This window comes from Procambarus clarkii, chromosome 18, assembly GCF_040958095.1.
Source record: "Procambarus clarkii isolate CNS0578487 chromosome 18, FALCON_Pclarkii_2.0, whole genome shotgun sequence".
NCBI classification, from domain to species: Eukaryota; Metazoa; Arthropoda; class Malacostraca; order Decapoda; family Cambaridae; genus Procambarus; species Procambarus clarkii.
Genome location: NC_091167.1, coordinates 15,785,176 through 15,810,350, shown reverse-complemented (window position 1 = coordinate 15,810,350; position 25,175 = coordinate 15,785,176). Strand labels below are relative to the sequence as shown.

Here is a 25,175-nt window from a genome sequence, read left to right as displayed (position 1 = left end):
TTTTCTTCCCACTGAGCGGGGCTTATTGTTACAAGGAGTGGGGTTTTCTTTCCCCCCCTCTGCGTACGAGTTGGATTTGGTATCGGCCCCTCCCCGGGTACGTCGGTTCCGTCCTTCCGGAGGTTTTCGGCTTATCGCATCCAACCTGGTGTGGTGCGAGCGGCCTTTGCAGCTTACCTCCTGCGTGACCCGGATTATGCCTCGGAAATGGATCCGTCCACGTTCAGGTTTGGGACTTCGTTCCCTTTCTGGCTCCGTTACGAGGTTCCGGAGTCGTCCTGGCTAGCAGACTGCCCCTTGTTTGGTCTGGATTCCTGGCATTCCTTCTGTCGTTCCCGCACGCTGGAGTGGCGGGAAGCTTCCACGGTGCTTCAGGTTTTCCTGGGGGGTGAGCTTGAGTACCTGAATGAGTGCTTGTTTGCCCCTGCCCTTCCCCGCGATGTGGGCGTTATTCAGCTCCATGTGCAGGTTCCCTCCCTTTCGGCGGCGCTCGTGGCGGAGGACTTGCGCGCTCGGGGCCTTTTGTGTTCGGCCTTGCGGTTCTTTTCCCTCCTGGAGCTGTCTTCGGATTGGCTCGTGGAGGATGTGGGGACGCTTGGGTCCGTCCCGGGGTCCGGCACCTTGTCCTCGGCTGCGCGTTCGTCGGCTGCCTTGTTGAAGCTGTTCACGCCGATTTTGCGGGATGCGGTTTCCCTGTTCTATGCTTCCCGTCTCGCGTGTCGGCAGGCGGTGCTGGGTTCCTCCGTGGAATCTGCTTGGGCTCTGGCTCTTAGGCGTTCTTCACCTTTTTGTCCTCTCCTGTTTGGGGAGTCGGCCGTGGCGCAGTTTATTCAGGCTGCGTCGGCGGCTTGTCGTCCGATGTCGGACTTGTTGGTTTTCCGGGGGTCCCGGGGTGGGTCTTCCCGGAAAGGTCGTGCCAGGGCTCGGGGTTCCTCTCGTCGTGGTAGGCCTCTGGTGTCAGGTTTGGGGTTGGCTCCTCCTGCAGACCCTCCCTCGTCTGGTCGGCGCGGTGTTCGCGCTGTGCGGGGTTCTGGGTCTCGTAAGGGTCGCCGGCCCTTTCGCGGTTTGCCCCTTTGACGGGGCGATGGGGGGGGCGGCTTGCGCTGTTCGCTCGCGCCTGGTCCCACGATTCGTGGGCCTTTCGGGTCGTGTCTCGCGGCCTGCGGTGGCGTTGGGTGGCCCCTCCCCCCTTTGGGGGGTCGGGGCTGGCAGGGCAGGCTTCTTCCCCTGCGCTCTGTCGAGTCGTCTTGGAGTGGGTACGCTTGGGCGTCGTCGAAACGACGTCGTCCCTCAGATGGGTTTCCCGTCTGTTTCCGGTTCCGAAACGGGACTGCGCGGACCTGCGGTTCATTCTGGACTTGTCCCGTCTGAACCCCTGGGTTCATTGCCCCTCCTTTCGGATGACTACGCTGTCTCAGGTTCGGCTCCTCTTGGAGCCGGGAGCTTGGATGGTGTCCCTGGACCTCCGGGACGCTTATTGGCATGTCCCGATTCATCCGCGGTTCAGGGACTGGCTCGGTTTTGTAGTGGGGCGTCTGAGTTACCGCTTTCGTTGTCTCCCGTTCGGGTTGAACCTGGCACCTCGCGTGTTCACACGCCTTACACGGGTTGTAGTGGCTCGTTTGCGTCTCCTAGGTGTTCGGGTGTTGGCCTACCTCGACGACTGGCTGGTTTGGGCTCCCAGCCAGTCAGCTTGCTTGCTAGCCAGGGATTTGGTTCTTTCCCAGCTCGCCGGGTTCGGGTTCTTGGTGAACTGGAGGAAGTCCCATCTGGTTCCCTCTCAGGTTCGGACTTGGCTGGGTCTCGTGTGGGACTCTCGAACCGCCTCCTTGTCTCTCCCTCCGGAGTCTTTCCTGCGGCTGCGGTCCCGCCTTCGTCTGTTTCTGGAGGGCCCTCGGGTCACCCGGCGGTTGCTCGAGGGGCTGTGCGGGAGCCTGAACTTCGCGATGGTGGTCTACCCGCCGGGTCGGGTTTGGCTTCGACGGCTGTTCTGGTTCCTTCGGGGTTCCCCCTTCCGCCTCTCTCGCGATCGCAGAGTTCGACCCCCGGGGGACTTGCGTCGGTTGCTGCGTCACCGGCTTCCTCTTCGGGTTTTTCGGGGTTCAGTGCCTTGGCGCCTACCCGAGCCCTCGCTCGATGTGTACACGGATGCGTCGTCTCTCGGCTGGGGTTTTGTGACCAGTGCTCACCAGGCCGGCCAGGAGCGTTGGGATCCGTCCTTCCGTCGAGCTCACAGTACGGTGCGGGAGTTCGCGGCAGTGTGGTTTGCTCTGGGGAGGATTCGGGTGGCCCGCGGATCGACGATTCGGCTCCATTCGGACTGCTCTCCGGTGGTTCATTGCCTGAACCGCGGGGGTTCGATGCGGTCCTTGTCTCTTTGGGGTTGGTCGCTTCGGGTGACTCGTCTGCTGAGTTCTCGGGGTTTGGCTCTCCTGGCGGTTCACGTACGGGGCGTGTCCAACGTCTTGGCCGACGCCCTGTTTCGTTTCGTTCCCCTCTCCACGGAGTGGACGGTCGACGACGAGTCCTTCCGTTGGCTTTGCCAAACGTTCGGGCGCCCCGAGGTGGACCTCTTCGCGTCGGCGTGGTCGCGGCGTCTTCCCGTTTATGCGGCGCCCTTCCCCGATTGCGAGGCCGTCGGGGTCGATGCCTTTCGGCTCGACTGGTCGAGGTGGGGGTTCCTGTACCTCTTTCCCCCGGTTCGGCTGTTGCTCCAGGTCCTGACTCGCTTAGAGACTTACCGGGGGAGAGTTGTCCTTCTGGCCCCTTGGTGGCCGGCCCAGCCTTGGTTTCAGGCGCTGGTTGCTCGGTGTCCGAACCCGAGGGTTTTCCCGCGGCTCCGCCTCTTTCAGCAGATCGGGCCGGTACGTCACGTAGCTGGTTCGATCTTCTCCTCGAGTCTTCGCGTATGGTTTTTTTGACTCGAGTCTATCATCATCTCTATGGTGATCAGGTGGCCTCCTTGTTGGTGTCCCACCTGAGGGCTTCTTCTCGGCGGCAGTATGAAGTTTCCTGGCGGTCCTTCCGTTTCTTTTTGCGTCTTCGTCGTGTTAGCTCCTTGTCTGTTCGGGTGGTCTTGTCCTTCCTCTCGTGGTTGTTTCAGGACCGTCATCTTATGCCTAACACTGTCGCTTCGTATCGTGCGGCGCTGGCGGAGCTGCTTCAGCTTGCTTTCGGTATCGATGTTACGTCTGCGCCGTTTCGCAAGCTGTCTCGTGCATTGTTTCACCTCCGGCCTGCTCATGCGTCGCCTGAGCCGTCCTGGTCTTTGGACAGAGTGCTCGCTTTCCTTTCATCTCCTCGTTTCGTTGTGGCCCCTTTGGTCCAGGATTGTTTTTCCAAGGCACTTTTCTTGTTGGCTTTGGCCTCTGGGGGTCGGGTAGGGGAGCTTCATGCTCTCCTCCGGCGCAGGGGTTTCTGCTCTTTTGGTCGTGGTGATAGTTTTGTTCGTTTGCAGCCGTCTCCTTCTTTTCTGGCGAAGAATGAGACTGCTGCGTTCCGGAGGGGTCCATGGGTGGTTGATGCTTGGTTGGTCAGGCCGGGGGTGCATCATGTTTTGTGTCCGGTTGCGGCGCTTCGCCGTTATTTGCGCGCCACGGCTTCTGTGTCCGGGGACGCGCTGTGGGTTGATCCGGTTTCCCTTCTTCCCTGTTCGCGGGTTCGGGTCTCTCAGGTCGTCCGCAGGGTTATTAGGTCCAGCCAGCCTGCGGTCTATCCCCGTGCCCATGACGTTCGTAAGTTCGCGGCTCTTGCTGCCGTCTTTGGGAATATGTCTTGGTCTGATATTCGGGCGCGGGGATTTTGGCGGTCGAACAGGGTCCTGGCTGCTCGTTACCTTGTGAATGTCCCTGGGCCTCGTCGGGCCTGTGTTGCTTTGGGTCGGCGGTTGCAGCCAGTTGTCTCGGCTTCGAGTTGAGGGGTGAGCGACGACCGCCTCCCGGGTAAGTCCCTCTTTTTCTGTCTGTGGGTAGTTAGCTCCGGGGAGCCGACGGGGCTCCCCCCAGAAAACCAGCGTTGAATGTAATGAAACGCCATTTTCTGGGTGAGTCCCGGAGGCTCCCCGGCATCCCTCCCTCCCTCCGGTCGGCGGTTTTTCGCGTTTTTGACATCCAGCCTCAAGAACTGAGGTGTGGGTAGCCGGCGCGGGGGGTCTGGGGCTCCCCCTTCCCCCTCCCGGGGAGGGGGGAGCTGCGCAGACAGCGGCGCGGCAGTGTGTGACGTCACACTAGTTTGCTTGTTTTCGGTTGGGGAGTTCTATCCACTAGTTCGGTTTTAGGTAGCAATTTTAACCAGAATAGGGGTTTGTTTTGGGGCGCTTACCTTTCTGGGTGCCTGTTCCGGTCGATGGCAGACATAGAATGCTTCCCACTACACGGGGGCTTCTATAGGCCATTGCTCCCCTTGCCTCTCTGAGGGGGCCCGGTTCTGGCCGTGGTCCCCGGTAGGCCTAAGAACTCCATACACATGACTGATGCCAAAGTCTGACATTAGCATATCAGCCTGGGATAGCTCCGGGGAGCCTCCGGGACTCACCCAGAAAATGGCGTTTCATTACATTCAACGCTGGTTTTTCTGTTCATTGTCTTCTCCTACGCTCCCTTGCTATCCTCTTCTTATTCCTATTACTATCTCCTTCTCATTCGGTGGTTATAATTGGAGCTGCCTCATATGGGCCAATAGGCCCTCTGCAGTTCACATTATTACTACTATCCCTCTACTACACCTTACTGTGCTCCTCAGCTCTCTCTTGCCTATTTATTGCCTGTCTCTACTTCCTCATCACAATCGACTTGAGAATGGTCCAGGACGGACCGAAACGTCGTCGTCTCTTCACCTTCTAGTGTGTGGTCTGGTCAACATAGGAATGCAAGGAATGAGAACATCTTCACCTTCGAAAGGTCCAGTCAAGATTGTTGCTTCTACGACGTCGCTGATTAATTTTTTTTTACTGCAAGGTGCGTGACGTTGCAAAGTTTTGGCTGGTTGATATTTCGCAACATGATAATTGGTAAGCCGATTTTCAGTTGCCTTATGTGTGGTGGTATCCTTGGCAGATCGTGTAAATTCAAAAATTCTGTTGGATAATTAACTGCTTCATATGGTTCCTCAACAGTGTCGACGGACTTGTATGTGACTGCCTCGCTTTCTATGTTAGACTGAATAATATTGTTCAGGTTGTAGACGTCTTTGTTTTTGGCCGCAAGAATAGCTCGTTCATTCAGCCAATCGTGATTCATATAATTGGTTTGAATATTGAGAGAACCTTTTTCAACCAATTCTTCTTTTGACGTCACTAAATTGCAGAAGTTATGAGGCAATGAAATTCGTCCTGAGGTCAGATCAACCGGCAGGTTCACGTTGCCATTTTCCAGAAATTGATGTGAGAATATCTCAGCTGATGGATCGTTTTGCAGTAGCTACAACACTACATGCATATTTGTAGTTAATTTAAATGTCTTTACGTGGCGCTACAAAGTAGAGTATTTCAGGTAGGCATTTATTTCGTCTGCTGGTGTCGATCAAGGAATTACAGGTAATGTTTGGCTGAAATCTACTGCAAACAATATTAACGCGTTCCCAAATGGTTTGATGTTTCCACGCAAATCTTGCAATGATCGATCAAGAGCCTCGAGCGATTTTTTGCCATGCATTGTGCATTCATACCAAACAATAAGTTTGCCTTTCTGCAATACTTTTCCCAGGCCTTACGCTTTAGAAATGTTGCACGTGGGAGTTTCAATGAATTGCATGCTCAATGGCGATTTCAAAGCCAAAGTAGCAGTTCATCGACCTGGTAGCAATGTCGCAGCAATTCCGGACGATGCAAGAGCTAAGGTTTGCCATTTTGGGATCGAAATGCTGCCAGAATCAATCTTATTAGAAATGTTTTACCAGTTCCTCCTGGAGCATCTAAGAAGATTTCTCCAAGCCCGTTATTGACAGTTTGAATTATTTGACTGTAAATGCCTTTTCGCTCAAGCGTTAGCTTAGGAATATTTGAGTAAACATACAACAACAGATCACCCGTGTTGTAATTTTGTTCACGACGCAATTCTACATCGAACGAAGCAGCAGCAGATCGATTCGATGATGGCATTTCGAATTGATTGAGAACTTTGTTCGCGATTTCTAAGCACAAGTCTTCAGTCATTTATCAACGCTTTGTTGTAGATTTTTGCTGTAAAATCCATGGTCATATTTGAATTTTCCTTGCGTATTCGACGGATAATATCTTCAACCATGTGCGATTTATATTTCTCCCATAACTGTTGGAGATGAAGGAGAGCCGGTGGTCAATATGATTGCAAACAATGCACGAATTTGATTTGGATGTGACGTGTTGGACGCGTCATTAATGCACACATCCCAGTATCGGTCGTTTTCCAATAAATTCAGAGCTTGACATGCACTACGGGAATTGGCATGTATTACAGTGTTGACAAATCTCAATTGCTGGAAAGACGTTGAACTGGGCACATTTACGTACAGCATGTGAAGAAAGAAGCATTCGTCCTGATTGGGATGCATGGTATACAGTCTGCCTATCGTAGTTTATTTGAATATGTCAGGTTGTCCGTCGACTCGTTCTCATCGTTTACGTCGTTCAAATGATTTTCTACTGGCATTCCATGTGTAATACGTAGACACTTCCAAATACAGCAATGTTTTGGCAAATGCGTCATTTTGACATAACGTGAAGAACGCAGTTAACGCTGTAGCTGGTGGATTCATAGCTGTTTGTTGAACATTTGCAGCTGTGAAATAAATGTGTTGTCCATTTTCATGTTTTTAAAACAAAAACAAAAGATACTACCGAAATAATTCAATTCAAATGCAGATCAATCGACACAGCTCAATTTCACCACCAATTGCACTGAAAAATAAGAACAGTTAAAAGAACAAAATGAAAAGAATGAAAAAAGAAACAAATAAACTATACCCACGAAATGAACGGTATGGAAAACAACACGGCTCAATTCCAATGCAATGTCACACAAAATAATTAAATCAAAATTAAAAATCAATCAAAATCTATGAAAATTCAATTTATCAATGCAATCGGAAACATTGATATGGAATCGTAACATATTTTGCATAGCTTGTGTTTGGTCTTGCATGCAACAGATGGCATGGTTTAAAAAAAACGCATAGTTTTACCTGTCACAGGTGTGGCATCTACATAGTAGGTATATAAAAACACGCACGTATGCAAATGGAACGTTGTGTCAAAATTTCAAAGCAATCGGTGAAGAACTTTTGGAGATTAAATTGTGTGTTGCTCCTGCATCCTACAGATGGCCCTGTTTTTTTAAAAAAAAGCATGTTTTCTGTGGGGAGCCCTTACGGCTCCCTGGAGCTTATCGGGCTAATGTATGTTATATTAGACCGGGACATTAGCTAAGGAGTTCAGACCTACCAGGGACCAGTGCCAGAACCTGGCCCCTTCAGAGAGGTTTCAGGGAGCAATGGCCCTGGAAAACCCCATTGTGGTTGGGGTTTTCCTTATCTGCCATCAACTGGGGTCAGGCACCCAGAAAGGTAGGCATAACAAAACAAACCCCACATGGTAAAACTAAAACAAAAAACCGAACAGAGAGGTAGAAACTCTCTACAATCCCAAGGAAACAAGCAAACCTCACACTTTACTGCTGCACCGATCATCCGCGCAGCCCTCCCCGCCCCGAGAGTGGGAGGGGGGAGCCCCGGATCTACCGCGCCGGCTGCCTAGCATCAGTTCGTAAGCTAATGTCAACCGGGATAGACGCTTCTCTGGCTTCAGTTTCCTAGGCTGTGTTTGCCTTGTGCGGCGTTCACTGGTGTTAGGAGGAAGGAACTTTATTGTGAGAAATTTACTGTATCTGTGCATCAATTCATCTTTCAATCCTGGAGAATGAGCAGGAGAATTGTCGAGGAGAAACAGGGCCTTGAGTGGCAAATGTTACTCCTGCAGATATTTTTCTATGGCAGGGCACAGCACTTCATTCACCCACTCCAAAAAAAAAAAAATCCTAGTCACCCATGCCTTTTTATTAGCCTTCCACATCACACATATTTGGGTTTTCTGCACTTTATACTGTTTGAAAACCCTTGGATTTTCATAATGATACACTAGCAAGGGTTTAATTTTCAAATCACCACTCGCATTTGAACACAGTACAAGCGTAAACCTATCTTTCATAGGCTTGTGTCCGGGCAAGGATTTTTCCTCTTTGGTAATGTATGTCCTCTTAGGCAATCTTTTCCAGAATAGTCCTGTTTCGTCACAAACACCTGTTGCGGTAGGTATCCCTCAGCCTCTGCAAAATCTTTAAATTCTTCAATAAATCGTCCAGCGGCTGGTTTGTCTGAGCTGGCAGCCTCCCCATGCCTCGCAACACTATGGATACCACTTCTTTTTCTAAATTTTTCAAACCAGCCCCTGCTTGCCTTAAATTCCTTTGTATCTGCATCACTCGTTCCAGGGGTTTTCTTTACAAGGTCTTCGTGCAATACCCTGGCTTTCTCACAAATGATGGCCTCCGAAACACTATCACCCTTTAACTCTTGTCGTGTATCCAAATTAATAACAACTTTTCCACTTCTTCAAGTATTTGTGGTCTTTGTTTCTTCATTGTTCTGACTCCTTTTGCCACTTTAGCACTCATAATGTCCTTTTTCTTCTTAATAATTTATAAGTATAGTGCATATTGTTGACGTGGCTTTGTTGTACTGCCTACAAAGTTCAACAACCTGTGTACCGTTCTCATGCTTCCGAATGATCTCTTGTTTCTCCTCTATTGTCATCCTCACATGGGCTTTCTTGCCTTGATCCTTACCACTGGCTTTCTTGGGACCCATGGTGATATATATAATAACAACTTTTCTGGGGGGAGCCCCGTCGGCTCCCCGGAGCTATCCCAGGCTGATATGCTAATGTCAGACTTTGGCATCAGTCATGTGTATGGAGTTCTTAGGCCTACCGAGGACCACGGCCAGAACCGGGCCCCCTCAGAGAGGCAAGGGGAGCAATGGCCTATAGAAGCCCCCATGTAGTTGGAAGCATTCTATGTCTGCCATCGACCGGAACAGGCACCCAGAAAGGTAAGCGCCCCAAAACAAACCTCTATTCTGGTTAAAATTGCTACCAAAAACCGAACTAGTGGATAGAACTCCCCAACCGAAAACAAGCAAACTAGTGTGACGTCACACACCGCCGCGCCGCTGTCTGCGCAGCTCCCCCCTCCCCGGGAGGGGGAAGGGGGAGCCCCAGACCCCCCGCGCCGGCTACCCACACCTCAGTTCTTGAGGCTGATGCTATAGGCGATGGTCGTGTGCTCTGGCTCCGGTGTCGCTACTGCACTGTGCTTTGCGTGTGGTGTTGGTTTTGTGGGTGCGAGAGCCAGGAGTTATCTTCAGTACTCGGGCTGCATGCGCCTAGGGCTGCCTTCCCTAGGTGCCCTGTAAGTACTGCCCTTGGGGCTTGGGGCCACCTTCCACAGGCTCCTCGGGGTCTGCCTCTGCTGGTCCGTTTTACCTTTCGGTTTTTCGGCCGCCTGTTGGGCTCTTGGGTGTTCTGTTCTCCCTTGTTACCGGCAGGTAAGAGGCAGTTTGCACTGGTAGGGGCACAGGGTGCTGCTCAGCTTGTATTTCCCGACATCGCGGCCGGCTCTGTTCCTTGGGGTTCTGTCATTTTATTCAGTTTGTTTTTGCCCTTCCACTGTTCTCGGTGGCGCCCCCTGCTAGGTCCCCGTGAGTGTACACGTCCCTGAGGTTCAGCTTTAGAAGTTTGCTTGGTAGTTTTGGGCGCCGGTTTGCAGCACCCTGCCTGGGACTACCTGAGCGCGAGTCCTCTTAAAGTAAACGCTCAGGACCCTGGGAATCCCCTAGGGGGCGCGTGGGTCCGATGGATGTGACCCCGGAGTCCCCACTCGCTGTGTGCGAGTTTGAGGGTTGCTCGGTCCCCTTGTCTCAGGGTGGCCCTCATTGTTTTTGCCTCTGCCACGCTGCCTGTTGGGTCGGTGATACTTTCGACCCTGAGTCCTGTGAGTGTTGCTGCTTGCTTGTGACTCAATTTACCCAATCCTCTGATGATTCTATTCGGATACAGGCTGCGCGTGCGTTGCAGTCTAGGCTTCGTCTGTTGCAACGCGCTCGGTTGGTTGCTTCCCCGGATGCCCCGGGGCTGCCCCGCTTTGCTTTTCGAGACCCGGACTTTGGGGTGGGGGTCGCTTCGATCCTGGTTCAGTCCGCACCTCCTCGTCCTTCCCCTTCTGTTCGTTCTGGTCCCCCGCCCCTGCTTCCGGCCCCGAAGCGTCTGAGGGTTTCGGGGTCGGAGCAGGGGTTACTTGACCTCGAGACTCGGGCAGCTTCGGGGGTTGCCCCTTCCGGGGGGGCGGCAGAAGCATTCGAATCTTGTCTCCCGGCCGAAGCTTCAGGGTCTAACCAGTGGGCCCCCCTTCCTCCAACTTTTCCGGCTGCTCCGTCCTTGTCTTGTGGGGTCGGGGCTTGGGGAGAGGACTCGGCCTCGGGTCCTGTGGTGACGGACCTCGAGGCTAGGGAGGGGCTGACTTGGGGGCCTTGGGCCCCACTGGACCCCGCCTGGGTTTTTCTTCCCACTGAGTGGGGCTTATTGTTACAAGGAGTGGGGTTTTCTTTTCCCCCCTCTGCATACGAGTTGGATTTGGTGTCGGCCCCTCCCCGGGTTCGGTTCCGTGTTCCCCCGGGTACGTCGGTTCCGTCCTTCCGGAGGTTTTCGGCTTATCGCATCCAACCTGGTGTGGTGCGAGCGGCCTTTGCAGCTTACCTCCTGCGTGACCCGGATTATACCTCGGAAATGGATCCGTCCACGTTCAGGTTTGGGACTTCGTTCCCTTTCTAGCTCCGTTACGAGGTTCCGGAGTCGTCCTGGCTAGCAGACTGCCCCTTGTTTGGTCTGGATTCCTGGCATTCCTTCTGTCGTTCCCGCACGTTCGAGTGGCGGGAAGCTTCCACGGTGCTTCAGGTTTTCCTGGGGGGCGAACTTGAGTACCTGAATGAGTGCTTGTTTGCCCCTGCCCTTCCCCGCGATGTGGGCGTTATTCAGCTCCATGTGCAGGTTCCCTCCCTTTCGGCGGCGCTCGTTGCGGAGGACTTGCGCGCCCGGGGCCTTTTGTGTTCGGCCTTGCGGTTCTTTTCCCTCCTGGAGCTGTCTTCGGATTGGCTCATGGAGGATGTGGGGACGCTTGGGTCCGTCCCGGGGTCCGGCACCTTGTCCTCGGCTGCGCGTTCGTCGGCTGCCTTGTTGAAGCTGTTCACGCCGATTTTGCGGGATGCGGTTTCCCTGTTTTATGCTTCCCGTCTCGCGTGTCGGCAGGCGGTGCTGGGTTCCTCCGTGGAATCTGCTTGGGCTCTGGCTCTTAGGCGTTCTTCACCTTTTTGTACTCTCCTGTTTGGGGAGTCGGCCGTGGCGCAGTTTATTCAGGCTGCGTCGGCGGCTTGTCGTCCGATGTCGGACTTGTTGGTTTTCCGGGGGTCCCGGGGTGGGTCTTCCCGGAAAGGTCGTGCCAGGGCTCGGGGTTCCTCTCGTCGTGGTAGGCCTCTGGTGTCAGGTTTGGGGTTGGCTCCTCCTGCGGACCCTCCCTCGTCTGGTCGGCGCGGTGTTCGCGCTGTGCGGGGTTCTGGGTTTCGTAAGGGTTGCCGGCCCTTTCGCGGTTTGCCCCCTTGACGGGGCGATGGGGGGGGCGGCTTGCGCTGTTCGCCCACGCCTGGTCCCACGATTCGTGGGCCTTTCGGGTCGTGTCTCGCGGCCTGCGGTAGCGCTGGGTGGCCCCTCCCCCCTTTGGGGGGTCGGGGCTGGCAGGGCAGATTTCTTCCCTTGCGCTCTGTCGAGTCGTCTTGGAGTGGGTACGCTTGGGCGTCGTCGAAACGACGTCGTCCCTCAGATGGGTTTCCCGTCTGTTTCCGGTTCCGAAACGGGACTGCGCGGACCTGTGGTTCATTCTGGACTTGTCCCGTCTGAACCCCTGGGTTCATTGCCCCTCCTTTCGGATGACTACGCTGTCTCAGGTTCGGCTCCTCTTGGAGCCGGGAGCTTGGATGGTGTCCCTGGACCTCCGGGGCGCTTATTGGCATGTCCCGATTCATCCGCGGTTCAGGGACTGGCTCGGTTTTGTTGTTGGGCGTCTGAGTTACCGCTTTCGTTGTCTCCTGTTTGGGTTGAACCTGGCACCTCGCGAGTGCACGCGCCTTACACGGGTTGTGGTGGCTCGTTTGCGTCTCCTAGGTGTTCGGGTGTTGGCCTACCTCGACGACTGGCTGGTTTGGGCTCCCAGCCAGTCAGCTTGCTTGCTAGCCAGGGATTTGGTTCTTTCCCAGCTCACCGAGTTCGGGTTCTTGGTGAACTGGAGGTAGTCCCATCTGGTTCCCTCTCAGGTTCGAACTTGGCTGGGTCTCGTTTGGGACTCTCGAACCGCCTCCTTGTCTCTCCCTCCGGAGTCTCTCCTGCGGCTGTGGTCCCGCCTTCGTCTGTTTCTGGGGGGCCCTCGCGTCACCCGGCGGTTGCTCGAGGGGCTGTGCGGGAGCCTGAACTTCGCGATGGTGGTCTACCCGCCGGGTCGGGTTTGGCTTCGACGGCTGTTCTGGTTCCTTCGGGGTTCCCCCCTTCCGCCTCTATCGCGATCGCAGAGTTCGACCCACGGGGGCCTTGCGTCGGTTGCTGCGTCACCGGCTTCATCTTCGGGTTTTTCGGGGTTTTTTTGCGGGGGTTCGATGCGGTCCTTGTCTCTTTGGGGTTGGTCGCTTCGGGTGACTCGTCTGCTGAGTTCTCGGGGTTTGGCTCTCCTGGCGGTTCACGTACGGGGCGTGTCCAATGTCTTGGCCAACATTGGCCCTGTCTCGCTTCGTTCCCCTCTCCACGGAGTGGACGGTCGACGACGAGTCCTTCCGTTGGCTTTGCCAGACGTTCGGGCGTCCCGAAGTGGACCTCTTCGCGTCGGCGTGGTCGCGGCGTCTTCCCGTTTATACGGCGCCCTTCCCCGATCGCGAGGCCGTCTGGGTCGATGCCTTTCGGCTAGACTGGTCGAGGTGGGGGTTCCTGTACCTCTTTCCCCCGATTCGGCTGTTGCTCCAGGTCCTGACTCGCTTAGAGACTTACCAGGGGAGAGTTGTCCTTCTGGCCCCTTGGTGGCCGGCCCAGCCTTGGTTTCAGGCGCTGGTTGCTCGGTGTCCGAACCCGAGGGTTTTCCCGCGGCTCCGCCTCTTTCAGCAGATCGGGCCGGTACGTCACGTGGCTGGTTCGATCTTCTCCTCGAGTCTTCGCGTATGGTTTTTTTGACTCGAGTCTATCATCATCTCTATGGTGATCAGGTGGCCTCCTTGTTGGTGTCCCACCTGAGGGCTTCTTCTCGGCGGCAGTATGAAGTTAACTGGCGGTCCTTCCGTTTCTTTTTGCGTCTTCGTCGTGTTAGCTCCTTGTCTGTTCGGGTGGTCTTGTCCTTCCTCTCGTGGTTGTTTCAGGACCGTCATCTTATGCCTAACACTGTCGCTTCGTATCGTGCGGCGCTGGCGGAGCCGCTTCAGCTTGCTTTCGGTATCGATGTTACGTCTGCGCCATTTCGCAAGCTGTCTCGTGCATTGTTTCACCTCCGGCCTGCTCATGCGTCGCCTGAGCCGTCCTGGTCTTTGGACAGAGTGCTCGCTTTCCTTTCATCTCCTCGTTTCGTTGTGGCCCCTTCGGTCCAGGATTGTTTTTCCAAGGCACTTTTCTTGTTGGCTTTGTCCTCTGGGGGTCGGGTAGGGGAGCTTCATGCTCTCCTCCGGCGCAGGGGTTTCTGCTCTTTTGGTCGTGGTGATTGTTTTGTTCGTTTGCAGCTGTCTCCTTCTTTTCTGGCGAAGAATGAGACTGCTGCGTTCCGGAGGGGTCCGTGGGTGGTTGATGCTTGGTTGGTCAGGCCGGGGGTGCATCATGTTTTGTGTCCGGTTGCGGCACTTCGCCGTTATTTGCGCACCACAGCTTCTGTGTCCGGGGACGCGCTGTGGGTTGATCCGGTTTCCCTTCTTCCCTGTTCGCGGGTTCGGGTCTCTCAGGTCGTCCGCAGGGTTATTAGGTTATTATTAGGTTATTATTAGGTTATTAGTTATTTCTGGGTGAGTCCCGGAGGCTCCCCGGCATCCCTCCCTCCCTCCGGTCGGCGGTTTTTCGCGTTTTTGACATCCAGCCTCAAGAACTGAGGTGTGGGTAGCCGGCGTGGGGGGTCTGGGGCTCCCCCCTCCCCCTCCTGGGGAAGGGGGAGCTGTGCAGACAGCGGCGCGGCGGTGTGTGACGTCACACTAGTTTGCTTGTTTTCGGTTGGGGAGTTCTATCCACTAGTTCGGTTTTTGGTAGCAATTTTAACCAGAATAGGGGTTTGTTTTGGGGCGCTTACCTTTCTGGGTGCCTGTTCCGGTCGATGGCAGACATAGAATGCTTCCAACTACACGGGGGCTTCTATAGGCCATTGCTCCCCTTGCCTCTCTGAGGGGGCCCGGTTCTGGCCGTGGTCCCCGGTAGGCCTAAGAACTCCATACACATGACTGATGCCAAAGTCTGACATTAGCATATCAGCCTGGGATAGCTCCGGGGAGCCTCCGGGACTCACCCAGAAAATGGCGTTTCATTACATTCAACGCTGGTTTTTTAATGGTGTTATTTTGGCAGCTGTTGCGTTGATGAAGTGGCCGCAGAACATGTCGGTGCCGATGCCATCATCCACTTTGGCCGCGCCTGTCTCAGCCCGTCTAGAAGACTGCCTGTTCTTTGTATCCTCACAAGAATACCAGTGGATATTCCTGCAGTCATTTCAGGCTTGGAAAGTGCCATTGAAGACCGGACAAGGGGTTTGATCTTCGTGTATGATACGAGGTGCCATTACATTGCTAGTAGGTTCCAATACTTATTCCATCTTTCTGTATATTTTTTGCTCTGTATGCTATTTAGCACTTTCAAATCGAGTTTGAGGAAGGGTCGAGGGTATGTTCCTTGAATATTTTGTTAAACAATATCAGAAGTAAAGTGAGGATTTTAATTAAACACTTTCGCGCTAACCGGACTCACCGAGGAGTCCTGTTTCGCCTAACGCTACAGCATAGTGGACATAAAGTTATGTCCTCTTTTAAAATATTTGTATAAAATTCAATTTTTATCCGATTTACTTTGGGTTTGTTTCAAACTGCGCGCCATGAGGCTCTCTTTCTCACCACTAGGCTGCATGGTACAATAAGTTCATGAAAGGTGTGGACCACTTCGATCAAATGGTATTATGTCCCAAACGGGTTGCAGGTGGGTGACTTTAGCCGTTTATACTGGTAATGCTTCCCCCATATCATGTATTATATGCACATGTCTGTTTAGGGAATTTTATTCCGATCAATGTACAACCAAAAATAACTGTGTGCAACAAGTATAAACTTGTCAAACATAACAAAAGTAAAAACATTTCGTGTGTGTTTGACGCTCACTGATATGTTCCAGCGTTGTTTTATATTTGGCGCTATTCTATCTTACGCTTTGTTGATCTTTTTTACCTACGGGCTCATAGAACATTCTATTGCAAAAACATTGACACAAAAATGAATGACGTACATAGAAAATTAATGTCATGAGAGTGAAATAAGTATAAACTTTCAAAGCGCCGTGCGTCGTCCCGTCACCGATACCGGGTAACAATTTCACCAATTCCCACACTCTTGCGGGCGGGCTGCAATCATTATTCTACGCTTATATTCATATCACCGTGTTGGGAATTTCATTGCGAGTTCATTGATACCAAAATTAACGCTGTAGGACAAGTGTGGAGGTGATAACAATCCCAAGAGTAAAAACATTTTGTTGCTGTTGGGCGCTCACGGCGAGTCATCTTCGTAGTTATTTATTTGGTGCTGGTATCCCTATACGTTTCGTGACTTTTTTTTACTAATGTTCTTCTAGAGAATTTTATTGCGAACACGTTGGTACCAAAATGAAATACGTAGCTCAAGAACTAAGGTAAGCAGAGTAAAAAGAGTATACACATTTTTGTTTTTACGCTTACGCGGCAAAATGCCGGGAGCACTTACGGTTGTTTTTTTTACATTCGCCAAGAGCCGGAAAGTGTTATGAATAACAAAAAATGTTATGGAATGTTAGAGTGAAATAGGAGGTGAAGTATTTCAAGCAATTTACCATTTAAATCAATTAAGTCAAATAATAGCGATCCAAAATGGATAATCATAGGACTAAAAATAAACATATAGGGAAATTATATGTCTATAAAAGAGTGTTTTTGTCTATTCAAGGTAAGGAGCATGAAGCTTGGACTAGCCTCGCCAAACTTAGCAGGGTGACTGCGTAAACTGTGCAGGAATGTAGTATACATGGGCTAAAACCTTTGATATGGAACCACATAAAAGACTGGCAAGGAAATTACAGGCCCATGGAATAAATGGTAGAATATTAGAATGGATAAAAGTGGCTGAAACAAAGAATACAAAGGGTCGTACTAAATGGATCCAAATCTGACTGGAGAAATGTGTAAGTGGGGTACTTACTGGGGGTACATTTTGGGGCCAACCTATTTATCATTTACATCAGTGACATAGATGGGAATATTACAAACCACATCATCAAATTTGCAGATGACACAAAGATATACGGTAAAGTGGGAATAATGCAGGCGGTGAGTCACAATAACGTGGCTAAAGTATGTTGACCAGACCACACACTAAAAGGTGATGGGACGACGACGTTTCGGTCCGTCTTGGACCATTCTCAAGTCAATTCATAAACTTGTGAATGGTCCAGGACAGACGGAAACGTCGTCGTCCCTTCACCTTCTGGTGTGTGGTCTGGTCAACAAGTGGGAATAATAATGATATTGGAGCCCCTACAAAAAGTTACTTGAACTCCACAAATGGTCAGAAGACTAGCAAATGCTTTTTAATTTTGACAAATGCCATACCCTGCATGTGGGGCCTTGGAGTCAAAATCCACTACTCACTGAAAGTTGCACAGCAGGTAGGAGCAGCAGTCACAAAAAGGCTAACCAAACCCTTGGAATAATCAAGAATACCTTTGACTTTTAAGGAAAGGAAGGTGATGATTCAATTGTAAAATTGTCTGGTGGGGACCCCATTTGGATTGCTGTATCCAAGCATAATAACCCCATCTTCAGAAGGACATAGCTGCTCTGGAGAAAGTGCAACACTGGGCAACAAAAATCATTCCAGAGCTAAATCATCTCACGTATTGGGAATGGTTGAGGGCCACAGAGCTAACAACTCTGCAAACCAGGCACGACAGGGCAGATCTCATTGAAACTTTTAAAATACTGAACAATTTGGTGGATGTTGATACGGAAAATATCTTCAAAAGATCTAATGTGACGAAAACAAGGAGCAACAGTTTCAATGTTGTTACAGATTCAGCTACTCTGAACAAGTTCCAAGTAGCATGGGGTATGGTGAGTCCGTAACTTACCTGGCACAGGAGCGGGGCAAGTAGCACGGGCTATGGTGAGCCCGTAGAGGACTTGCCTGGCACAGGAGCGGTGCTGTGGGAGCGATAAGTTTCAAGCGCGACAAGATACAATGCAGGACTGAGAACAGGAGATGCTTTTTCACCCACAGGGTTATAAACCAATGGAACTGCCTACTAGCTGAAGCCGTAAATGCCAAGACTCTTTGAATTTCAAAATCAAACTGGAAAAAAAGTATCAAGGCTAATAGGGGGACTTTTAACAAGCCGCTGGCTTACTGTTATCATTGAGGTCACTAGTGGAAGTGGCCCTCGGGTAAATCCAGGCTTCTTAATAGCTAAATAGTACATTGTCTGTTCCATTTCTCCCTATGTGTTCCTCTTTCTCTTTCCAATCTTAGCCACCTCTTGGACTCATTACCAGAGCCTTTGCTCCTTTTGGGTGATTTTAATTGACTCGATGCACTCTGGGGTGATGCATGATGTGACAATTTCCCCTTAGGCCAAAAACCGCTGAATTAAAAATGGTAGCATCTTGCAAAATTGATGTGATGTCCTGTTTTTTGTATGTGGGTCATTGGATAGGTTAGGTTTGGGCAGTTTAGTACAGTTTAGTGACGTTGGGAATGCTCGGGAGAATGGGTTGTCTCAGTGACCTTCATAACAGTGACCGTTTCCTCATACTCGTAATCCAATTTTTTTTTCTGCCCTCTCCTCTTGTGTCTTTGGTGGCAGTTTGGTAAGGCGGACTGAAATCTTTTCACTCTACGTTTCTCTTTCCAACCTATCCGATTTACCTTCCTCTTAATGGTGCTACATAGCCTTCTCGGCTTGGTGCCTTCTTTGATAATTACTAACTTGCCTTCCTCTTGAGCTCTCCTACTTTTTCACAGCACTTTATTGGATGCTACACTGCTCAATTCCTTACTATGCTTCCCATGGCATCTGGAAGTGTGTTCCCTGGTGGAATTCAGATTGTACTCGTGTGTTATGCTGTAAGCATGCAGCCTGGAAAAGACATTGATACCGACTGACTCCTGAATCTTTCATTTTGTTTTGAAAGGTGAGTGCGGTGGCCCGTAAAGTCATCCATACAGCTAAACAGAAGAGTTAGAGATTGTCTCCACCATTACAGTTGACACCCCTCGACCCAGATCTGGAAGAAAATGATAAGATTGCTGGTAAATTTGTTCCAGACATATCACCAGTTGCCTGTAGTAGGAAGCAGTCTGTATCTGCCATCTACCAAGTCAGTCACCCAGAACAGTAGGAATCCCAAAACAAACTACAGCCAGTGAAAAATTGCTAACCGAAAGCTGAACAAGCAAGCAGAACTTCCCAATCAGAAAATAAACAAACAAACAAACAAGCATTTAGTCACCACAGCCACCGTGCCGCTGTCTGCACAACTGCACAAGGGGGAAGGGGAAGGGATCCCGAACCTCCCGTGCCAGCTACCCAATCCCAGTTCTGTGGCGTTGGGTGGTGATCGATTGACTCTGGCTGCAATCCTTGAGCAGTGCTGTGCCTTGTGGTGTTGTGCTGCAATGTGGTGGTGTATGAGCCAGGAATAATTCCAGAAGTACAGTACTGGGGCTGCATGTGCCAAGGGTCCTCTTCCCCAGGTGCCCTGTAACTACTGCCAGTGCGGTTTAGGGTTATCTACCACAAGCCGTTTGGGAACTACCTCTGCAGGGTTCTTTTGCTGCTCAGTGATTGCCTGTCCTTGGGGTCAGTTGGGGTTGTTCCTGCCTCTGTTTGCCCTTTGGTAGGAGAGAGTATCGTCGCTGGCTGGGGCACAAGGTACTATGCAGCTGTCTGATATATGCATAGTGGCTGGTTCTGTTCCCCTGGGAACGTTGTACTTTTTTTTTTTTCCTGGCGGGGATCTACCTTGTGTGGCTGTTGGTCCACTTGCATTTCTGTGGCGAGCCCCTTCGGCTCCCCAGAGCTATACCAGGCTGATGTGCACATATTAGACTGTGGCAACAATCAATGGAGTTCTAGGCCTACCGTGGACTAGAGCCAGCACCTGGCCCCTCAAGAAGAGGCACAAGGAACAATTGCCTAAAGACACCCCCTGTGTAATTGGAAGCAGTCTTTGTCTGCCATCTACCAGGTCGAGCACCTAGAAAGGTAGGAATTCTAGAACAAACTACTGCTGGTCAAAAATTGGAAACCGAAAGCCCAACTAGCAAGTAGAACCCCCCAATCAAAAATAAGCAAACAACCGTCGTGCATCCATCTGTGCAAACCCCTCCCCCCCTCCCCAGGAGGAGGGACAGTCCCAAACCTCCATGCCGGCTGCTCTCCTCAGATCAAGAGGCTGTTGTGTCGGTAGCAGTCGATCGACTCTGACTCCATCCTTTGAGCAGTGCTGAATAGTGATGTTTTTGTTCAGTGTTAGTGGTGTGCTAGCCAGGAGTTACACAAGAGTACTTGGGCTGTATATACCTAGGGCTGCCTCCCCTAGGTGCCCTGTAAGTACTGCCCCTGCGGCCTAGGGTTATCTTCCCCTGAGCCGTTCGGGAACTACCTCTGCTAGGTTTTGTTGCTGCTTGGTGATTGCTTGCCCTTGGGGTTCAGCTGGGGTGGTTCTTACTCCTGTTTGCCCTTGGGTAGAAGGTAGTTTCATCGCTGAAGGGGGTGCGAGGAACTGTGCTGCTGTCTGATATACTCATAGCGTCTAGTTCTGTTTCCCTGGAGACGTGCTTTTGCGGGGTTTTTCTTTAGTTTTTGTTTTGTTTTGCCTGGTGTGGCGTTAGAACCACTTGTATGGTTTTGGTGGCCCTCCACTAGGTCCCCGTGCTGACACACGTCACAGGCGTTCAGCTTTTAGTTTGTTGGTTTGGTAGCTCTGGGATAATCGGTTAGCAGTACCTTGCCTGGGCTTCCCTTAGCAGTCAGCCTAAGGTCCCTGGAAACCCCCATTGGGGCTTATTGGTCCAATGTAGGAGACCTCTGAATCTCGCCTCGCTTTGTGTGAGTTTGAAGTTTGCTCTGTCCCCTTGTTTCAGGGTGACATTGACTGTCTTTGCCTCCGCTATGCTGCCTTGTTGGATCGATGACATCTTTGACCCAGAGTCTTGTGAGTGGTGTTCCTTGCATGTACTCCAGTTCACCCAGTTCACTGTTACTGATATTCAGGTTCAGGCAGCTTCTGTGTTACATGCGAGGTTAGATTGCCGCAACCAACGCACTCTGTTGGTTGCCTTTTCGGATGCCTCGCGGCTGCCTCGCGGCTGCCTCGCTTGGATTATAGCGACCTGGCTTTGGGGGGTTAGTCGCTTCGACTTTGGTTTTGTCCGCACCCCCTTGTCCTTTCTCTGTTGTGATTCATCCTGCTCCCCCTTTTCCCCTTCTCCCCCTTTTCCCCTGCTCCCCCTTTTTCCCTGCTCCCGGCTCCCAAATGTCTGAGGGTTTCGGAGGTTGGGCAGGGTTTTCTTGGTGGTGAGACTTGAGCAGCTTTGGGGACTGTCCCTTCCGAATCGAGGGCGGAGGTATTTGAGCCTGTTCTTCCTGCCGGGGTTTTTGGGTTGCACCAGCAGACCCCCCTTCATCCCTGCTTTTCCAGTGGACTCTACATTTCTCCAGAGGCAGAGGGTTTGGAGGACAGCTTTGCCCCGGGTCCTGATGTGGGGGATCCCGGGGTTGGGGAGGAGTTGACTTGGGGGGTCTTGGGCCCCGTTTGACGCCACTTGGGTTTTGGTACCTTCTGAGTGGGGCTTATTGTTACAGGGGGTGGGGTTTTCTTATCCTCCTTCCCTCTACGAGTTTGATATGGCGTCGGTTCCTCCGTGGCTTCGGTTCTGGGTACCCTTGGGTACTTCAGTTCCTTCCTTCCGGAGGTTTTTGACATCCCGCATCCCACCTCATGAGGTGTGGGAGACCCATGCGGCTTACCTCCTGCGTGACATGGATTACGCCTCGATAATGGATCCTGCATCTTTTGAGTTCAGTTCTTCATTTCCTTACTATGTTCGTTACAAGGTTACGGAGTCATCCTGGTTGGCAGACTGTCCTCTCTTTTCATTGGAAGCGTGGCATCTGTTCTGTCGGTCCTACACGCTTGAGTGGCGAGAGGCTTTTATGGTTGTTCAGGTTTACGGGGGGGGGGGGGTGAATTTGAACGCCTCATTGCGTGTTTGTTCACCCCTGCCCTTCATCGGGTTTTCAGTCTGGTACAGCTTCATGTGCAGGTTCCCTCCCTTTTGGCAACCCTGGTAGTTGAGGACTTGCGTGCCCATGGCCATTTGGTTTCGGTCCTGTTTCTTTTCCCTTCTCGAGCTGTCTTCGGACTGGCTTGAGGAGGATGTGGAAGCGCTGGGTGCCGATCCTGGATTTGGTGCGCTGCTCTCGGCATCGGGTGCCCTGTTAAAGCTGTTTGCGCCAATCTTGTGGGAGGCAGTGTCTTTGTTCTTTGCTTCTCGTCTCGCTTGCCGTCTGGCAGTGCTCGTGTAATCCTTGGAATCCGGTTGGGCCCTGGCTCTTAGGTTTTCTACGCCTTTTTGTCCTTTGCTGTTTGCATAGTCTGTGATGGTGCAGTATCTGCAGGCAGCTTTTTCTAGTTGTCATCCCATGTTGGACTTGTTTTTTCTTCCGGGGAAGGGGGGGGGGACGTGTGGGCTCTTCCTGGAAGGGTTATGCTAGGGCTCAGGGTTCCTCCCATCGTGGTAGGCCAGTGGTGCCAGTTTTAGAGCCGGTGCAGCCTTTGGAACCGACGACGTATGGTCAGCATGGTGATCGCGCTGCTCGTCGTTCGGCTTCTCGTAAGGGGCGTTGGCCCTTTTGTGGGTCACCCCATTAACGGGGAGGGAGGGAGGCTCGCGCTGGTTGCTCATGCCTGATCCCACAATTCATGGGGTTTTTGGGTCGTTTCTTGAGGCCTGCGGTGGCCATGGGTGGCCCCTCCTCCATCGGGGGAGGTTCGGGGCTGGCTGGGCAGGCCTCTTCTGTGCTTTGTTAGGTCATCTTAGAGTGGGTTCACCTGGGTGTGGTCAAAACGTCTTTGTCCCTCAGATGGGTTTCCCGCCTGTTCCCAGTACCAAAACGGGACTGCGCGTACCTGCGGTTTATTCTGGACTTGTCCCGTCTGAACCCCTGGGTCTTTTGCCCCTCCTTTCAGATGGTTACTGTCCCAGGGCCATCTTCTCTTGGAGCCAAGCGCTTGGATAGTGTCCCTGGTCCTTTAGGACGCACATTGGCATGGCCCGATTCATTTAAGGTTTAGGAACTGGCCCGGTTTTGTTGTGGGGCGTCAGGTTTACCGCTTTCATATGCAGGCGATGAGTCACAATAACGTGGCTGAAGAATGTTGACCAGACCACACATTAGAAGGTGAAGGAACGACGACGTTTCGGTCCGTCCTATACCATTCTCAAGTAGATTATCCACAATCGGCTTGAGAATGGTCCAGGACGGACCGAAACGTCATCATCCCTTCACCTTCTAGTGTGTGGTCTGGTCAACATTACTGCTTTCATTACCTTCCATTCGACTTGAATCTGGCACCTCGCGTTTTCACACGCCTTACCCGGGTCGTGGTGGCCTGTTTGTGTCTCTTAGGGGTTAGAGTTCTGGTCTACCTCGATGACTGGCTGGTGTGGGCTCCCAGCCAGTCTCGCCAGGGATTTGGTTCTTTTCCAAGCTCACCGGGTTCGGGTTAGTGGTGAATTGGAGGACGTCCCATCTGGTTCCCTCTCAAGTTTGGACATGGCTGTGTCTTGTGTGGGACTCTCGGACTACTTCCTTGTCTTTTCCTCCGGAGACTCTGCTGTGGCTGCTATCCCACCTTCAGCTGTTTCTGGAGGGCTCCTGGGTCACGAGGTGGTGGCTCGAAGGTTTGAGTGGTAGTTTGAACTTTGTCGTGTTAGTCTACCCGCCGGGCCGGGTTAGGCTTCGTTGGCTGTTCTGGTTCCTTCGGGTTCCTCCGTCACTCTTGCGATTGGTGGGTTCGGCGTCTGGGTGCCTTCCATTGGCTGCTGCATCGCCAGCTTCCTCTTCTGTTTTTTTTGGGGTTCAGTGCCTTGGTGCCTACCCGAACCCTCACTCAATGGGTTCATGGACACATCTTCTCTTGGCTGGGGCTTTGTGACCAATGGCCTGGACGGGCCCACAGCATGGTGCGGGAGTTGGTGGCCACGTGGAAGTCGCTTTGGAGGATTCGGGTCACTCGAGGTTCCACGATCCGCCTCCATTTGAACTGCTCCCTGGTGGTCCGTTGCCTTATCTGCAGGGGTTCAATGCCCCCTTAGCATTTAGGGGCCTTATCTGCAGGGGTTCAATGCCCCCTTAGCATTTAGGGGCCGGTCGCTTTGGGTGACTCGTTTGCTGAGTTCTTGGGGTTTGGCTCTCCTGGCCGTTCACGTCCGGGAGGGTGTCCAGTGTCATGTCATGGTTCATTCCCCTGTCTGTGGAATGGACAGTCGACGCCGACTCAATCAGTTGGCTCTGCCGGACGTACGGGCACATCAGTGTCATTTTGATACAGAGTGTAGATATTTTCACCCTAAGCTATGCAAACTCTCAGTTAATGAGAGGAAATGCTACGATCTTCATTGCCCTGATTTCCATGTCAGAGGTACACAGCGCTATATAAGAGAGGAAGTCCAATATAATAGCCCTGAAAATTTTTTAGAAGCAGGCAGAAGCAGAGGGAGAAACAGACAGGCAGAAACGTGGAAGGAGTACGGATGGAGAGGGGGAAATGCCCAAGACTGGACTACGGTTCGTCATCAAGCCCACACATACTACACCCCCCAACTACACAGAGACTACCACACTCCCCAGTATCACTTCCAAAACTGGACAAACCATTGCCACAACACACCCTGGGTCAGGATAGAGAGGAGGGAGAACTACCAAAACCTTCCAGAAGTGACACACAATATGGACAATCATTCATATTTGCAAACATTCAAGGTTTAAAGCCAAAGTCAAGGAATAAAGTTAAGGTCATAAATGGCCTCCTATTAGAGTCAAACTCAATATTTGGGGCATTCACAGAAACTCATACAAAAGATTACATGAATGGTGAAATCTGGATTCCAAATTATAATTTATATAGATGTGATAGAAAAACTAGGTCAAATGGAGGAGTAGGTCTGTATATTAAAGAGGACCTGGTATGCACAGAACTACTAAACTCAACTAATGAGGTGATAGAGGTACTTGGAATTAAGGTAGAGAAACTAAACTTAATTATTATTCTAATATATAAACCGCCAGATACAACGGTTGAGGAATTCACATAGCAGATGCACAAAATAGAGAACATACTTGACAACCTAGCAAACCCAGCTTCAGATATTATCTTCCTTGGAGATTTCAATTTACCGAGTCTAAGATGGAGAATGGCAAACACAAATATCATAGCAGGGAATGACCCGGGAAATAACCAACCACAGGTCAGAGAACTTTGGAGATTCTGTGACAAATTCTCGCTCAATCAACAGATTACAGAACCAACTAGGAACGAAAACACACTATGGAATGTGTGTTTGGGCATGTATGGAATGGAAGGGCATGTATGGAAGCGAAGAAACTGAACAAAAAGGCGTGGAGGAACTTCCGGAATAACAGAACACCAGAAAGCAGAGAGAGATACCAGAGAACCAGGAATGAGTACGTCAGGGTGAGAAAAGAAGCAGAGAAAAATTTTGAAAATGATATAGCAAACAAAGCCAAGACCGAATCAAAGCTACTCCACGGTCACATCAGAAGGAAAACA

The 25,175-nt window shown here is 51.6% G+C and overlaps 1 protein-coding gene across 4 annotated transcripts in view; it reads left to right on the top strand.

The window, feature by feature from the left end:
• Positions 1–25,175, top strand: part of LOC123751066 (2-(3-amino-3-carboxypropyl)histidine synthase subunit 2-like) — a 79,703-nt gene that overhangs the window by 34,275 nt on the left and 20,253 nt on the right. For all 4 annotated transcript variants that reach the window (XM_069326289.1, XM_069326286.1, XM_069326287.1 and 1 more), the window contains one exon: positions 14,654–14,874. In XM_069326289.1, coding sequence (XP_069182390.1) covers positions 14,654–14,874 — 221 coding nt within the window. The remainder of the gene's footprint in view (positions 1–14,653; positions 14,875–25,175) is intronic.